Raw genomic sequence first — 17,718 nt, forward strand, 5'->3', positions numbered from 1 at the left:
TGCTATGTATTGGCCATTGAGAGGTTTTGAAGCCATCGGTTGGCCATATTTGCACTCCCTAGTAGGAGCAGTCCTGCATAGGAATGCATGAAATTCTACAGTATTTCGATTACATTTTTTTTAGGGGAGTGGGGACAGTGACATTAGTCATCTCTAAAAATTATACTTTAAGGAAAATGTTTTTATATACAGTACCAGTCAACTTTGGACACACCTACTCATTCAAGGGTTTTTCTTTATTTTAACTATTTTCTACATTGTAGAATAATAAGATAGGAAATAACACATCAATATGTAGTGAACCAAAAAGTGTTCAATTAAAATGTATTTTTTTGTGTTACTATTTCCTTTTTTTATTTAGCAAATATTTCTTACTTTTTAACTCTGCTTTGTTGAAAATGGGCTTTACGCCTGTCGTACTCGGTGATTTCATTTCCACACAGCGCCCTCTATAAGTAATCTAGTGTGTATATGAATCATTGGAGGGAAACCGTCTGTTTAGGCCGCGAGACCAGGATTCAGATGGACGTTCGTTTTTGGCAAGGAAATGCAGTCTGTAAACCGCGCCCCTTTAATATAAAAGTTTTTTTTTTTTCTTGTGCTTGTATTGCATTCCTGGAATAAAATGAACCCCGAAATGTGCACCACCGGTGAATTTAGCTGGATTGTCTCATACAAATCTTTATCATAATAGTTGACGAGTAAACATACATTGAAGGGATATGCAAAGCAAATTGACTTGGAAATAAAAGTACTGTACAAAGCTGCTTTGGACAAGGACAATGGCCTATTCGGGTAAGTTGCTTCTGTAGTCCACGCTGCATTCTTTTCACTGTTGCAATATATATGAAGGTACAATTATTTATATATATAAGTGAACTAGGTTACTTATTGTAAACGTTAGATTGTCTCGCAGGTGCGAACAGCTCTTCCATTCCTCTCCTTTGTAGTGAGACGAGTACTACTATGCTAGCAATCTGGACTATTTGTCGAGAGCGAGATTCGGTTGTAGCGTGTGGTGATGTTTGCGCGGTACAGTTCGCGCTCTTTTAGACTGAGTCTGAGTGTGACGCATACTGTGGTATTTCACCCAATATATATGGTTGTTGATCAAAATTGGATTTGTTTTCAATTTCTTTGTGGATCTGTGTAATCTGAGGGATATGTGTCTCTATGGTCAGACATTTGGCAGGAGGTTAAGAAGTGCAGCTCAGTTTCCACCTCATTTTGTGGGCAATGTGCACATAGCCTGTCTTCTCTTCAAGAGCCAGGTCTGCCTACGATGGCCTTTCTCACTGAGTCTGTACATTGTAAACGCTTTCCTTAATTTTGGGTCAGTCACAGTGGTCAGGTATTCTGCCTCTGTGTACTCTCTGTTCAGGGTCAAATAGCATTCTAGTTTGCTCTGTTTTTTTGTTAATTCTTTCCAATGGATCAAGTAAATAATATTGTTGTTTTCTCATGATTTGGTTGGATCTCTCTCTAATGAAACCAGTCTGTAGGAAATTGAGTTACAAAACCATGATGCATTGGCAAAAATCAACTATTCTGACACTTGGCTAAGTGTCTTATTGAATATTATATTGTACGTTTTCTCCCTAAATTAAATGTTACTTTATTTTCATTTAACACAAAAAATTGTTTGGTAGTTTGTCCATACATCATTAAAATGTTATACTAGTTGAATTTTACATTACCTTGACACTTTTTCAAGTTTCTGTAAAAAAGTATTCACCCATGATGCATCATCCCCAGGAGTAGTCCTTAGATGAGCACAAGTTAAAGCTACAATATGTAACTTTTTGGGATTCCTGACCAAATTCACATAGAAATGCGAGTTATAGATATTTCATTCCAGTTGAAAGCAAATCTAAGAAGTGGTAGATCTGTTCTGTGTATTTCTATGTTTCCTTTTTGTGTTCAAACAGCTGAATATACAATATTTCTGGTTATAAAAGGATATTTCAGTGGTTTAGAAGGTACAATGATTCACGACACAATGACTGCTTGTTTTGTCACAAACTTAAATTAGGTGAACTATTAGAATTTTAGCAACCATGAAATGGTGTTGTGATTTCTGCATTTACTCACTTAAATGCCATCAGCATGAGGTTCCTATTTTCAAACACCCCCTTAACCCTACTTGGCATTCTCAATACTGAAACTCTGAAATTGGGAAATTATTTTTATTTTGAATGTTTTGTTTAACTCAAGCCTTTTCATAAGGGGAGCAATGTAAAATATATATATTAGAAACGGATTTGTTTTAACTTTTTTAGATTATGAAACTTTTAATGATTGTGGTAAAATATATATCTGATTAAAAAAACATAATGAAATAGATATGTACAGATCCTAATCTCAGTGATCCAAGAGGAAATCACATGAAAAATGACATGAGAATGACCCATATAAGCTACAGACAAGAGACTGCAAATTGTTTTCCCGAGCATAATGAACATTCGATTGTATGGTACTGTTGATTCCCCCAGCCTCTATGTAATAGACAAGAGGGGGAAACTGGTCGCAGCCTGTAAGAACACGTTTTGGAGAAGGACACCATGGACAACAAAAAGAGACGCACCATGGTAAAGGTCAGTCATTGGCTCTCTGTAAATCTACGGTTAATGGAACATTTAATTTATTCTCTTAATTGTATGTATTGCTTATTTCCTGTATTTACAATGTAACTTTGTAAAGCATTACATAAACCCATATTACCACTTATGTTGATATTAAACATGTTATATCTGTCAATGAAATCTGCAATTCTCAACAAGTGTCATATAAACAATGATGTCGTCAGTCATCCATTTTCTAAAAGATTCAGTATATTTGGCTAAAAAGCACAACTTCTTTCTAACAACTTTTCAAGCAATACCAATAACTTTACCAATGACATTTTGTGTATTCTTCTTCACGATTATTGTTGCAGAAACCTGAGTGGAAGGAAAATCTTGGCACCAAGCCATGTATTGGAAAGATGTTTGGCAGGTCTTGTCCACCATCAGCATCCTGTCTCCAGTGTAGGGAGAGCCCTAAGAGTTCCCCCGCCATTGACACGCCTGGACAGATACCACAAGAACACAACAACCCACCCTCAAGCAACAGGAAAAGGAGTAAGCCATTTAAAATTAAAACTTGTTAGGGATAGGCGTCCCGTCAACGGGAGAGTTGTAAATCATGCAGCGCCTTGTCATGATCAAACATTTTAGAGAAACCACAAATGTCGGTACATATTATATTGGCTAAAAGCTTAAATTCTTGTTAATATAATGCACTGTCCAATTTACTGTAGCTATTACTGCGGAAAAAATGGCATGCTATTGTTTGAGAGTGCCTAACAACAAAACACTTGTTTCACAGCGATAGGTTTGATAAATTCACCTCTGAAGATGAAATGTGTACTTACAGTCTGAAATCTTGCTCTATCCTAAAAAGGTCCATATAGCATGCACAATTGATTTTGTATTTCCACTTGTTCAATTTTCAAAGAATCTGTGAAAATCTAACCATAAACTTAGTTTAAACCGGTCAAATCACGTTCGTATGTATTCCTCAGAGATCCTAGAACGTAACTAGACTTCACTATCATTAGGGGGGTAGTATATCCTTTAGGAAAAAAGAGCGACGCCTTCATGGTAGGCCGACTCTCACTTGATCGACTCTAGCTTTGTCAAATAAGCACAAATCGCAGTCAAACAGAGCTAGCTAGAAAGCCAATGAGCTGGGCTTCACGGAAGTATCCAGAACCCTGTATCTGTTGTAAAATGTAGCTGCTAACCTTTTGCAACAGTATGCCTTTTCCTTTTGGACAAAAAATATAAGAATATTCAGAGTTATGAAAACGGGTTGTTTTGTAAATGTTTAACTTATAATATGGCTACTAATACCGGAAAAGCTAAATCAAAGTCCAAGTATACAGATTTGACGATATTCTTGCAGAAAAATGTCATATGAATGCAAATGTCTCCTTCGCGATTCGCCCAAATGTTCCTGGGTGATTTCACACTAAATGCCATGTAGTTCGCTCATACTTCCAAGTTATCCGTCTGAAACTTTTCATACGCTGCTGCCATCTTGTGGACACAATCAGAATTACAACCAGAGTGATGGCTAGAACTGGGACCTTTGTTGTATTTCAAAGGGGGTGGTAGAAAAAAAAAATCCTTTGTATTTTCTTCTACCAGATCTATTGTGTTATTCTCCTACATTCAATTCACATTTCCACAAACTTCAAAGTGTTTCCTTTCATACCAAGAATATGCATATCCTTGCTTCAGGGCCTGAGCTACAGGCAGTTAGATTTGGGTATGTCATTTTAGGTGAAAATTGAAACAAAGGGGGCTATCCCTAAGTCAGAGTTTTTGTAAGTGACAAGTATGTCGTATCCAACTCTCGTTCCTCTCTCTAGGTCTAGAAGATCAACCTACCACGGAGCAGACACAAGCTTCACTCCCATCCTATTCCTGTTCGTCAAACTGCCAGCCTCTCCATTCTTCCGTTTCACCACGGCAACCCCCCTTTCCACATCTTACTCATCCTCACCTTTCCTCTCTGTCATCCTCTGTTTCACCACACGTCTCCACCCCCCATCCTCTTTCACTGGGCCCTCCTCTCCCGTCATCCATTCCACCAGTCTCCTCCTCCCCATCCTCGGTTTCACTGGGCCCTCCTCTCCCGTCATCCATTCCACCAGTCTCCTCCTCCCCATCCTCGGTTTCACTGGGCCCTCCTCTCCTGTCATCCATTCCACCAGTCTCCTCCTCCCCATCCTCGGTTTCACTGGGCCTTCCTCTCCCGTCATCCATTCCACCAGTCTCCTCCTCCCCATCCTCGGTTTCACTGGGCCCTCCTCTCCTGTCATCCATTCCACCAGTCTCCTCCTCCCCATCCCTCATGTTAACAGCACCTGCTTTTGGACATTCCTACACAGCCCAGTCTGGAGGCACTAATGTTGCACCACACCTCAACAACAACTATATTTTGGGCTCTGTTAATATTAACGTGTCATCTCTGCAGAATGGTAAGTGTATCTGTTATGATTCTAATCAGCATCTGAATACATTTAAAACAGTAACTTCATTTAATAATTACTCATGAATAACATTAGTTTCATTAGGAAGACCTTGTGCTTTGCTTATTTATTTCTTCATATGGAATGTGCCACTCAAATTCCAAATTATTTGTATCCTAAGCAATGTTTATGTTTTGCATATTCCAGTGGACTTGTCAGTGGCTCCACAAAGCAGTGATCAAGGGTAAGACATAAATTTTTGAAACACTTTATAGACTAGTGTATTATGTAAATGATTAGTGTACTTGCAGTAGCAGTCGTAGTAGTGGGTTTTTACAGTATCCTAAACTGGATCAAATGGACTTGGCATTTATCCTCAACATTTAATTTTAGCACCATAACCTGATTGTGTTTCTGTCCTGTTTCTACAGTAAGTGAAGGGTGGCCTGACAGCCTGTACCTGGTGCACATCCAAGTTACAGCAAAGCAGGCACCTAGAAGACTTCCTACTGCTAAGTAGATATCATGTGGTGATTCGGCAATGTGATTTTTTCACTTGTGTGCTTTTCAACTGGTGGTCATCATCACATACCTTACCTTTTTTAATCTGTGTGTTTTGTGTCCCTGTAACTTTGTCCTTGCAGAGGATGCTCTCATACAGAGAGTCAAAGATAAGCATAAAGCCAGACTGAAAAGCCGCTGTAAGCACCTGTTTGAAGGCAACGCCAGAAATGAAACTCTTCTCAACAATATTTACACAAAACTCTACATCACAGCAGGAGAGACTGAAGGGCTCTGTAACAAACATGAGGTGTTGCAGATTGAGACAGCATCCAGAACATGCACATCAGAAGACACTCCTGTCGACTGCAACAACATCTTTAAACCTTTACCTGGACAGGACAGAATAATCACAACTGTGATGACCAAGGGCATTGCTGGGATTGGAAAAACAGTCACTGTACAAAAGTTCATCCTTGACTGGGCAGAAGGAAAAGCCAATCCGCATCTGGATTTCATATTTCTGCTTCCTTTCCGGGATTTGAATTTGGTCGAAAAACAGTTCAGTCTTCATGGCCTTCTGTGTAGCTTCCACAATGAACTTAGAGAAATAGATGCAAAGAGAATTGCAGGTTGTCAAGTTCTGTTCATCTTCGATGGTCTGGATGAAAGCCAACTTCCACTGGATTTCAATCGAAACAAGATATTGTTTGACATGGCAGAAGAAGCGCCCATTGATGTGCTATTGACAAATCTCATTAAGGGGAATCTGCTACCCAGTGCTCGCCTCTGGATAACCTCCCGACCAGCAGCAGCCAATCAGATCCCCAGGAAGAACATAACACAGATGACAGAAGTGCGTGGGTTCAATGACTCACAGAAGGAGGAGTACTTCAGGAAGAGATTCTGTTCGGATGCGAACCTGGCCAACCGAATCATCTCCCACATAAAGACAAAAAGGAGCCTCAACATCATGTGCCAGATTCCAGTCTTCTGCTGGATCACTGCTATGGTTCTAGGGGAGATGTTGACAAATGACTGCAAAGAAATCCCTAAAACAATTTCTGAGATGTACACACACTTCGTGCTCATTCAGACAAACCTGAAGAACCAGAAGTATCATAACAGCAACGAGACAGATGCGCGGAGGATCAAAGAATCAGATAAAGAGATCATTCTAAAGCTGGCCAAGCTAGCTTTTGAACACCTGAAGAAAAGCAATCTCATATTTTATGAGAAGGATCTGATAGAGTGTGGCCTTGACATCAATGTAGCTTCAGTGAAATCTGGATTGTGCACAGAAATCTTTAAACAAGAAGATGGGCTCTACTGCGAGAAAGTCTACTGCTTTGTGCATTTCACCATCCAGGAGTACTTCGCCGCTCTGTATTTACTCTACTGCTACGCAACCAATAACCTTTGTGTGTTGGAGTCTTTCCTCCATAAGAGGTTTGTTGAGGAGGACCTGGAAGAAGGTTCTTCGGCTTTGTTGGGCGATAACGGAGACCATTCAGATGCTTCGCAGAGTGATGAGTCTGGAGAAAGTCTAGAGTCCACTATTGAAGAAAACTCAACTCTGGAGGAAGAGCCTGAGGAACACTCAGAGTCATTCAATAATGATGAGGCTGAAGAAGTGTCTGGCTCTGAGTCTTCAGAGCTGGTTCTAGATGAAAACCCATCCTTCCATGTGTTACTGAAGAGTGCATTGTGCAATGCCTTGCAGAGTGGGAATGGACATCTGGACCTTATGCTCCGCTTCCTTCTTGGCCTTTCACTGGACTCCAATCAGAGACTCCTACAAGACCTACTGCCAGAGACGGAGAGCTATGCAGATAGTGTTGAAGAAACTAAGTTTTACATAAAGGAACAGCTGAGGTTGCACAACTCCCCCGAGAGATCCATTAACCTTGTATACTGTTTGGCTGAAATAAATGACAATACACTTACTGAAGAGGTTGAAGAGTACCTGAGGTCAGGAAATCGTGGAGGAAAAAAGCTCTCACCTGCTAAATGCACAACTCTGGCTACTGTGCTGATGTCAAGGGAGATTCTGGATGAGTTTGACCTAAAGAAGTTCAACACTTGTGAGGAGGGACGAAAGAGGCTGATTCCACTTATCAAGTACTGCAGAAACGCTTTGTGAGTGTTAAGCTAATTATGCACATACAGTGTATTCTGACCCCTTGTCTTTTTCCACATTTTGTTATGTTACAGCCTTATTCTAAAATTGATTGAATCGTTTTTTGCTCTCAATCTACACACAATACCCCACAATTGCAATGCAAAAACAGGTTTATAAATGTATTAAAAATAAATTTAGCACATTTGCATAAGTATTCAGACCCTTTGAAGCACATTGAGTCTTCTAGGGTATGACGCTACAAGCTTGGCACACCTATTTGGGGAGTTTCATTCTTCTCTGCACATCCTCTCAAGCTCTGTCAGGTTCCATGGGGAGCGTCGCTGCACAGCTATTTTCAGGTCTTTCCAGAGATGTTTGATCGGATTCAAGTCCGGGCTCTGGCTGGGCCACTCTAGGACATTCAGAGACTTGTCCCGAAGCCACTCCTGCGTTGTCTTGGCTGTGTGCTTAGGGTCGTTGTCCTGTTAGACTGGGGTCAAAGGTTCACCTTCCGAGGTCTTGAGCGCTCTGGAGCATGTTTTCATCAAGGATCTCTGTACTTTGCTCAGTTCATCTTTCCCTCGATTCTGACTAATCTCCCAGTCCCTGCTGCTGAAAAACATCCCCACAGTATGATGCTGGCACCACCATGCTTCACCATAGAGATGGTGGCAGATTTCCTCCAGGTGTGACGCTTGGCATTCAGGCCAAGGAGTTCAATCATGGTTTCATCAGACCAGAGATTCTTGTTTCTCATGGTCTGAGTCCTTTAGGTGCCTTTTGGCAAACTCCAAGTGGCTGTCATGTGCCTTTTACTAAGGAGTGGCATCCGTCTGGCCACTACCATAAAGTCCTTATTGGTGGAGTGCTGCAAAGCTGGTTGTCCTTCTGGATGGTTCTCCAATCTCCATAGAGGAACTCTGGAGCTCTGCCAGAATGACCATCAGGTTCTTGGTCATGTTTCTTCCCTGTTTATCCGCGTGGCCAGCTCTAGGAAGAGTCATGGTGGTTCTAACCTTCTTCCATTTAAGAATGATGGAGGCCACTGTTCTTGGGGACCTTCAATGCTACAGAAATGTTTTGTTTCCCTTCCCCAAATCTGTTCCTCGACACAATCCTGTCTCTGAGCTCTACGGACAATTCCTTCCACCTCAGTTTGGTTTGTGCTCTGACATGCACTGTCAACTGTGTGACCTTATATAGACAGGTGTGTGCCTGTAACCCTAACCCTGAGCTCCATTTCGAGTCTCATAGCAAAGGGTCTGAATACTTGTGTAAATAAAGGTATCTGTTTTTTTATTCATTTACAAAAAATTCTAAACCTGTTTTAGCTTTGTCATTATGGGGTGTTGTGTGTAGATTGAGGGAAAATGTATTTAATCCATTTTAAAATAAGGCTGAAACGTAACTAAAAGGGAAGGGGTCTTAATTCCGTTCCGATTGCACTGTACCTACACATTTGTTGAGGTTAGTTTAATTGTATTTACTCTGTTGTTGTAGACTTGCTGGCTGTAACCTCACAGAGAGGTCTTGGGGAGTAGTGGCCTCAGCTATAAAGTCAACAAACTTACTGCGGAAGCTGGACCTGAGTTACAATGACTTGCAGCACTCCCGTATGGATCTGCTCTGTGATGGGTTGTGTAGTCAAAGCTGTAAACTGAAGATCTTGAGGTGAGCAAAGTTTGTTTGTGTCACATTTAGGTGTAATTACAGTATGTGTGTAGACTACCTCAGGCAGCGTGGGTAAGCCAATATTCATCATCACATTTGCAGACTATTCCTTTTTTATATATTTTATAAACAAACATCAACTACATCACACCTGTCCAGATCCACTAGCACACACCTCCATATCCAGCACCCACATCACTTTGTTTCTCTCCGTAGCCTACACCCTTCCAATTTTTACCTGTTTGTTAATGACTGAGAATTGGTTGCTTTCCAGTTAAGTATACCTTTTTAATGTATTTTTTTATTTTACTTTTCTCCCCAATTTCGTGGTATCCAAATGTTAGTAATTATTATCTTGTCTCATCGCTACAAAATCTGTCGTTCTGCACTGAACAAAGCAGTGAACCCACTGTTCCTAGGCGATCATTGTAAATAAGAATTTGTTCTTAACTGACTTGACTAGTTAAATAAAAGTATGCCTAGCTGGGCCTCCACTTTTCACTGACAGTCGCAACTCAACAATCTATTTGGTATTTTCAGTATGTACTGCCCAAATTCGCCCTTCTGATTTGTAGGCAATGTGATTTAAAACAATCCACAGCTTGTTTTCCCTAAACTAATGATCCTCTGTGGCCAAATCATGCTTTCTGGTGTAGTCTTTTGAATGATTTAAAAAAAAAAATCTGTATAGACAGTAGGAGGCTATGACTATTAACCATAATTCTGTATATTTTTTTTCCTAAGGCTAAATCAATGCAATCTAACAATGGAATGTTGTTCAGCTTTGGAGTCTGCTCTTGGCTCAACCTCATCACACCTGAGAGAGCTGGACCTGGGTGGCAATGATTTACAAGATTCGGGTGTGAAACTGCTCTCTGCTGGACTACAGAAATTGGAGACTTTGATGTATGTGAATTTTTTTTTCAGAAAGAGAAGCGTGTTCAGTAGTAAAGAAAAGCTAGAAACCACCTTGACCTCTTATGGAATGATTGACTAAAGCAGGAAACACACCATGCTCTCATTGCCGATAGGTACTTATCACAGTGGGAGGCCGTTCCTTTTCTCTTGCTAGAACAAAAGCGGTAACTGCAGCATGCCGACCCCGGTAGTGACGAACCTACCATTCTACTTATAGAATCGTAATGTTCGTCAGTGGCCAACGTGACTTTGAGCCAATCAGAGAGCATGAACCCCCACGTGGGGCAGCCAACAAAAACTCGGTCATTTTCTCGTGGAGGAGGTTGAAGAGTGAGGGAGTTTTTTTATATATATATATATACACATACATACATACAGTGCCTTGCGAAAGTATTCGGCCCCCTTGAACTTTGCGACCTTTTGCCACATTTCAGGCTTCAAACATAAAGATATAAAACTGTACTTTTTTGTGAAGAATCAACAAGTGGGACACAATCATGAAGTGGAATGACATTTATTGGATATTTCAAACTTTTTTAACAAATCAAAAACTGAAAAATTGGGTCCTGTATTTGGCTCCATCTTCCCATCAATTTTAACCATCTTCCCTGTCCCTGCTGAAGAAAAGCAGGCCCAAACCATGATGCTGCCACCACCATGTTTGACAGTGGGGATCGTGTGTTCATTGTGATGAGCTGTGTTGCTTTTACACCAAACATAACGTTTTGCATTGTTGCCAAAAAGTTCAATTTTGGTTTCATCTGACCAGAGCACCTTCCACATGTTTGGTGTGTCTCCCAGGTGGCTTGTGGCAAACTTTAAATGACACTTTTTATGGATATCTTTAAGAAATGGCTTTCTTCTTGCCACTCTTCCATAAAGGCCAGATTTGTGCAATATACGACTGATTGTTGTCCTATGGACAGAGTCTCCCACCTCAGCTGTAGATCTCTGCAGTTCATCCAGAGTGATCTTGGCTGCATCTCTGATCAGTCTTCTCCTTGTATGAGCTGAAAGTTTAGAGGGACGGCCAGATCTTGTAGATTTGCAGTGGTCTGATACTCCTTCCATTTCAATATTATCGCTTGCACAGTGCTCCTTGGGATGTTTAAAGCTTGGGAAATCTTTTTGTATCCAAATCCGGCTTTAAACTTCTTCACAACAGTATCTCGGACCTGCCTGGTGTGTTCCTTGTTCTTCATGATGCTCTCTGCGCTTTTAACGGACCTCTGAGACTATCACAGTGCAGGTGCATTTTATACGGAGACTTGATTACACACAGGTGGATTGTATTTATCATCATTAGTCATTTAGGTCAACATTGGATCATTCAGAGATCCTCACTGAACTTCTGGAGAGAGTTTGCTGCACTGAAAGTAAAGGGGCTGAATAATTTTGCACGCCCAATTTTTCAGTTTTTGATTTGTTAAAAAAGTTTGAAATATCCAATAAATGTCGTTCCACTTCATGATTGTGTCCCACTTGTTGTTGATTCTTCACAAAAAAATAGTTTTATATCTTTATGTTTGAAGCCTGAAATGTGGCAAAAGGTCGCAAAGTTCAAGGGGGCCGAATACTTTCGCAAGGCACTGTGTGTGTGTGTGTGTGTGTGTGTGTACGTATGTATGTGTAATAATGACAATTACAACAATACTGAATTAACACTTTTGTATTTTAACTTAATATAATACATAAATAAAATAAATTTAGTCTCAAATAAATAATGAAACATGTTCAATTTGGTTTAACTAATGCAAAAACAGTGTTGGAGAACAAAATAAAAGTGCAATATGTGCCATGTAAAAAGCTGACGTTTAAGTTCCTTTCTCAGAACATGAGAACATATGAAAGCTGGTGGTTCCTTTTAACATGAGTCTTCAATATTCCCAGTTAATTCGTTTTAGGTTGTAGTTACTATAGGAATTATGACACGTCGACTATTTCTCTTTATTCCATTTGTATTTCATATACCTTTGACTATTGGATGTTCTTATAGGCACTTTTTGCCAGCCTAATGTCGGGAGTCGATAGGCGTGAAGTCATAAACATCGCTGTGCTTCAAGCATTGCTAAGAGCTGCTGGCAAACACCGTAAAGTGCTATTTGAATGAATGCTTACGAGCTTACTGCTGCCTACCACCGCTCAGACTGCTATATCAAATCATAGACATAATTATAATAAACACAGAGAAATACGAGCCTTTGGTCATTATATGTTCAAATCCAGAAACTATCATTTAGAAAACAAAACATTTATTCTTTCAGTGAAATATGGAACCGTTCCTTATTTCATAGAACGAGTGGCAACCCTAAATATTGTTGTTACATTGCACAACCTTCAATGTCATAATTATGTAAAATTCTGGCAAATTTAATTCGTCTTTGTTAGGAAGAAATGGTCTTCACACAGTTTGCAAAGAGCCAGGCGGCGCAAACTGCTGCATATACCCTGACTCTGCTTGCACTGAACGTAAGAGAAGTGACACAATTTTCCTATTTTGCCTGCTAACATTAATTTCTTAACTAAATATGCAGGTTTAAAAATATATACTTCGGTGTATTGATTTTAAGAAAGGCAGTGATGTTTATGGTTAGGGATAGGGTGCATTTTTCCCCGCGAATGTGCCTTTGTTAAATCACCAGTTTGGCGAAATTGAAGTAGGCTGTGATTCGATGATAAATTAACAGGCAACGCATTCATTATATGCAACGCAGGATTGCAACGATTATGTGAAGGTAGTTTTTTTTATATAGGTTTAATGCTAGCTCGCAACTTACCTTGCATGCAGTCTCCTCGTGGATTGCAATGTAATTAGCCATAATCAGCGACCAAAAATGCTGATTACCGATTATTATAAAAATGTGAACTCGGCCCTAATTAATAGGTCGACCTCGAGCCCATGTCCCTACAAATTGAGGCGAAAAGGCCTTGTGGGCGTGTTGTGGTCATTTAGCTAGACATTTTTGCTAAACCTGTCAAGTCTTCATTCCCTTCACATTTGTCACTGTCAATCGTGAATGATAATTATTCAAGTTTTACTGATGAAACGTCCATGCAGCATCTGCATACCAACTATTTGACTTCAATCAGTTTATGGGGGTATGCATTTAAATTTTCTTGAGTTATACAGTGTTTTTGAATGATGTACAGTGACCAGATTTTTGCGCAGATGGTGTTTACAAACCATAGCATAGTTTCTGTTTATTTTGCATAATGTTGAGTTTCGGCCACATGGGAGGAAAAATGTATTTTTTGTCTTACAATAACACACATTAATACTATTATACTCGGTTCTGTTATGATTGTGCGATCCTGCAGACATTGATTCAGCTTTGATCTAACCATTCACCAGAGTAGTAGAGCAGAGAATGTGTGTAAAGTAGAGCAGAAGCTCCTAATGTGATCCGCACATCCCGACGTTTCGGGATCTTTAGCCTGCAGAAGAAAATATCTGAAGTCGGATAAGCAGCCACTCTTTTATTTTACTACCTTGAAACCCTGAAGTGACATGCTGGGTTTACACAGGCAACCCAATTCAGAACCTTTGACAATAATTGGGCAAAAGATCAGAATTGGGCTGCCTGTGTAAACCCAGCCATAGTACTGGTTCTTACCTTATCAACCACGCCAACAAGGCCCAATCATAATACAGGAAGTTGCACACATGACATTCGGACGGGCTCGTCACAACAAAAAGGCTTTTTTTATACCATCAGACAGCGTTCTACAAAGTACGTTTTACGCTCGTGGATTTCTATTCCTCTGCTACGATGTAACTGGCATTTGGTGCTCGTTGCAGGTAGAAATGTTAAAGGCTTAACCTTGTTTAAGGTGTAGTTACAATCTCACAAATATTGTGGTATTTAATATTTTCAAGATTTCTCTGAACTCTTCCTGCAGGATGTCATCCTGTGGCATCACAGAGGAAGGCTGTGCTTCTTTGGCTTCAGCTCTACGTTCAAACCCCTCATACCTGAGAACGCTAGTACTCTGTGACAATAACCTGCACAATTCAGGAGTGAAGCTGCTCTCTGCTGGACTGGGGAGTAAACATTGTGAACTGGAGACACTGAGGTAGTTATGAATTTAACTTTATAGATTATGAAATTGTCATACACAGCCCATTTCATTAGACAGCCCATTTAATTAATTAACCATGTACATATATGAAATGAGTAGTTAGTCTTTTAAAATAGTGATGTCTTCCTTTTGCAGGCTTTCTGGCTGTCTTGTCTCAATGGAAGGATGTGCTTCTCTGGCTTCAGCTCTGAGGTCAAACCCCTCACACCTGCGAGAGCTGGATCTGAGCTACAATCACCCAGGAGACAGAGGAGTGAGACTGCTCTCTGATGTACTGGGCGATCCACTCTTCATACTAAAGTAAATCAAGTAACTTGAAAGTGCTCCTTAGTCCAAAACTAGGCTTAACCTGTGTCTGAATAACTATTCAGTGTTGGTTTCACTGAGTTACAAGTCTTGTTTCTGTCACTAAATCACTGTTCCTCTGCTTCCCTTAGTGTGGAACACAATGAAGAGTGCTACTTAAAACCAGGCCTGAAGAAGTGTATGTTTTTCATTGTTAACTTCTCTAGTCTCCTAAATGCATAAATGAATCTGTGAATGTGTACCGATTCCTAACCTCTATTTATTGCAGATGCCTGTGCGCTCACACTGGACCCTAACACAGCACACAAAACGCTCTCTCTGTCTAACAACGGAAGAACTGTGACATGGGAGGATGATGATCATCTATGTTTGCCTCACACAGAGAGATTTAATGACTGTCCTCAGGTGCTGTGTAGAGAGGGTCTGATGGGGTGCTGTTACTGGGAGGCAGAGTGTAGTGGGAAAGGGATTCATGTAGGTGTGGCATATAAACACATGAGCAGGGTTGGAAAAGGGCATAACTGTTTGCTTGGTTACAATGACAAATCCTGGAGCCTAAGACTCCTCAAACGTGGTTTCCTCAAGCTCTCTGTCTGGCACAAAAATGAGCACACCGTCATACCTGCCCCCTCTTCCAGCACTGACAGAGTTGGGGTGTATCTGAACTCCTCACAAGGCATTCTGTCCTTCTACCTCGTCGACTCTGACACTCTGACCCACCTCCACACATTCCAGTCCACCTTCACTGAACCACTTTATCCAGCATTTTCAGTCAATGACTATTCATCAGTGTCCCTGTGTTAGGTCTTAATCCTTTTCTCTAGGCCAATTTATGTTGAATGTTTACTAATAAACTGCTGTACTTATGAGTCCATGATAGAGATGGAGTCTAGACCATATCCAGTTGACCAATACATGGAAATACTCAATTCATATTATCCATAATTGTTTGTACTCTCCCCCCAGCACATTGCAAAATTACAAACATTTGAACGTTTTTGAAAGAACCTGGATTCCCAATCTGAGGTCCTACTGTATATGAACTGCATACTTATTCAATATAGTGGTTGAAAGTTTGACCTATTCTGTATGATATGTTGCGTTCAGCAACAAGGGGAGCTTCTCCTTAGCTTTTTTTCTGTACATTGTTCTCAGGGTTCGGGGTGTTTTTATTTTTGAGTAATAATGGAAATACATTTTATCAAACTATTACATGTACACTATGTATGATTGTGGTGTTGTGTATTATAAAAAATGTTCAAATGTGTTTTTATATGAAGGATTTCTTAAGCTCCTAACCCCAACACGTTTTATACTTTCATCCCACCAATCCATCCACACTCTCAACCCTGAAGGGTGGACCATTAGGAACACACACGCCCTCAGGGCAGGAGAGAGAGGGAGAGGAGTGTCAGGCTGTGCTCATAAGATCTTTTCAGAGCTGATCTGACTGGTCAAAAGACCAATTTAGTGAGATTTTTTAATCAGAATTAGGCTGCCTGTAAGATGTACACTAAACATCACACACAGAGATAGAGAAGCTGACATTTGAAGTCAGCCATGCTTGACTTAAACCGCACCATCTGTCTCCCTCCAACTTTTAATGAGACACCAGGAAGAGAGGGGAGATTAGAGAATAGTAGACTACAGCGCTTCCCCAAGGTATTGGTCTACTGGGTATTGTTGCCACAGTGCAGAGGAAGGAAGCAGACCTATCCCCGTAACACCCTTTGAGGGTAGGACGATACAGACAAGAGAAAACAAAGAAATCCGTGGCCTTTTGTATCAGTTTTATTTCTTGGTTGGTTTGGCAATCGTGCTCTAGCAGAGAACCTAGCTTTACCTAGGGGTGCACACACTGCATCCTGAATTTGAAGGTACAATTTTTGCTGACAGCCTTCAGGATGTTGAGGTAAAAACACGATCTTCTGGCGCCCTCTGCTGACCACTATACACTATGACATCTGGCTGGTGCCAACAACTCAAGACAGGACTCATTTAAAGTAATGTTTACTTTTTTGCTGATAAATCAGATGTTCAGAGTAAAAGCAGCCATGTTGTAATATTGTCAGTGGTATTCAGGATCCTTGACATCCCTACCCTAACAATAATCCTTACCTAAACCATCTGAAAATTCCACTTTCCACAATGAGGTTGGGATGTCCCAAGGATAGCATGTGGGTACTCCAGCAGTCCATGCTAATGATGTAGCCTCCTTTATGCATGTTTTATAGAGAATCATGGTCTCATTAAAACAAGGAAAAGATAATTATATAATAATTACATTATCATTGTATATGAACATATCCAAGTATCACACCGATGCAGAAACGAAGACAGGCACTCACCACCAGATCAGATTGATAGGCCCAGTACTGAGAGGTTTGAAGTGATAATGACTATCTGGTGATTGGGAGTTGAGTGCTATTAGACCACAGCTTCTGCAGCTAGCTAGGCTATACCACATCACATGGATTAGATTAACCTCCAGGTCAAATTACCTGGCTATAGGCTTTGATATTATACAGAGCTAGTAGTTTCCCATTCATTTGTGCTAAAAACTGAAATGACAGCCTTTTAATACGGAACAAAAATATAAACACAATTTGTAACGTGCTGAAATAAAATATTCCAGAAACGTTCCATAAGCACAAAAAGCTCATGTCTCTCAAATTTCGTGCACATATTTGTTTACAACCCTGTTAGTGAGCATTTCTCCTTTGCCATGGTAATTCTTTCACCATATCAATAAGCTGATTAAAACAGCATGTTCATTACAAAGGTGTACCTTGTGCTGAGGACAATAAAAGGCCACTCTTAAATGTGTAGTTTTGTCACACGACACAATGCCAGATTTGTCAAGTTTCGAGGGAGCTTGCAATTGGCATGCTGACTGCCGGAATATCAAACAGCAGTTGCCAGAGAATTTAAATTTAACTTCTCTACCATAAGCCCCCTTCAACATCGTTTTAGAGAATTTGGTAGTACATCTAACCGGCCTCACAACCACAGACAACATATAACCCCGCCAACCCAGGACCTCCACATCTGGCTTCTTCACCTGCAGGACCGTCTGAGGGGGTGCTCAGGAGTATTTCTGTCT

The 17,718-nt window shown here is 40.5% G+C and overlaps 1 protein-coding gene across 1 annotated transcript; it reads left to right on the top strand.

The window, feature by feature from the left end:
- The first annotated feature begins 538 nt into the window (after positions 1 to 538).
- LOC135553121 (NACHT, LRR and PYD domains-containing protein 3-like) lies at positions 539 to 15,882 on the top strand. Its single transcript, XM_064985243.1, has 12 exons — positions 539 to 795; positions 2,493 to 2,594; positions 2,936 to 3,119; positions 4,415 to 5,026; positions 5,225 to 5,258; positions 5,660 to 7,657; positions 9,141 to 9,311; positions 10,056 to 10,217; positions 14,130 to 14,303; positions 14,445 to 14,609; positions 14,747 to 14,793; positions 14,884 to 15,882. Exons 2-12 carry the CDS (start codon positions 2,562 to 2,564, stop codon positions 15,417 to 15,419), a joined length of 4,116 nt encoding a protein of 1,371 aa, XP_064841315.1. The 5' UTR covers positions 539 to 795; positions 2,493 to 2,561; the 3' UTR covers positions 15,420 to 15,882.
- The last annotated feature ends 1,836 nt before the right edge of the window (positions 15,883 to 17,718 follow it).

Source organism: Oncorhynchus masou, chromosome 13 (assembly GCF_036934945.1).
Source record: "Oncorhynchus masou masou isolate Uvic2021 chromosome 13, UVic_Omas_1.1, whole genome shotgun sequence".
Lineage (NCBI taxonomy): Eukaryota > Metazoa > Chordata > Actinopteri > Salmoniformes > Salmonidae > Oncorhynchus > Oncorhynchus masou.

Bases quoted from the DNA above. Each gene is read 5' to 3' on its own strand.
- LOC135553121 (XM_064985243.1), top strand. From the start codon at position 2,562: ATGGACAACAAAAAGAGACGCACCATGGTAAAG. The intron at 9,312-10,055 runs GTGAGCAAAGTT...TTTTTTCCTAAG, and splicing joins TGTAAACTGAAGATCTTGAG to GCTAAATCAATGCAATCTAA. The intron at 14,794-14,883 runs GTATGTTTTTCA...TATTTATTGCAG, and splicing joins AAAACCAGGCCTGAAGAAGT to ATGCCTGTGCGCTCACACTG.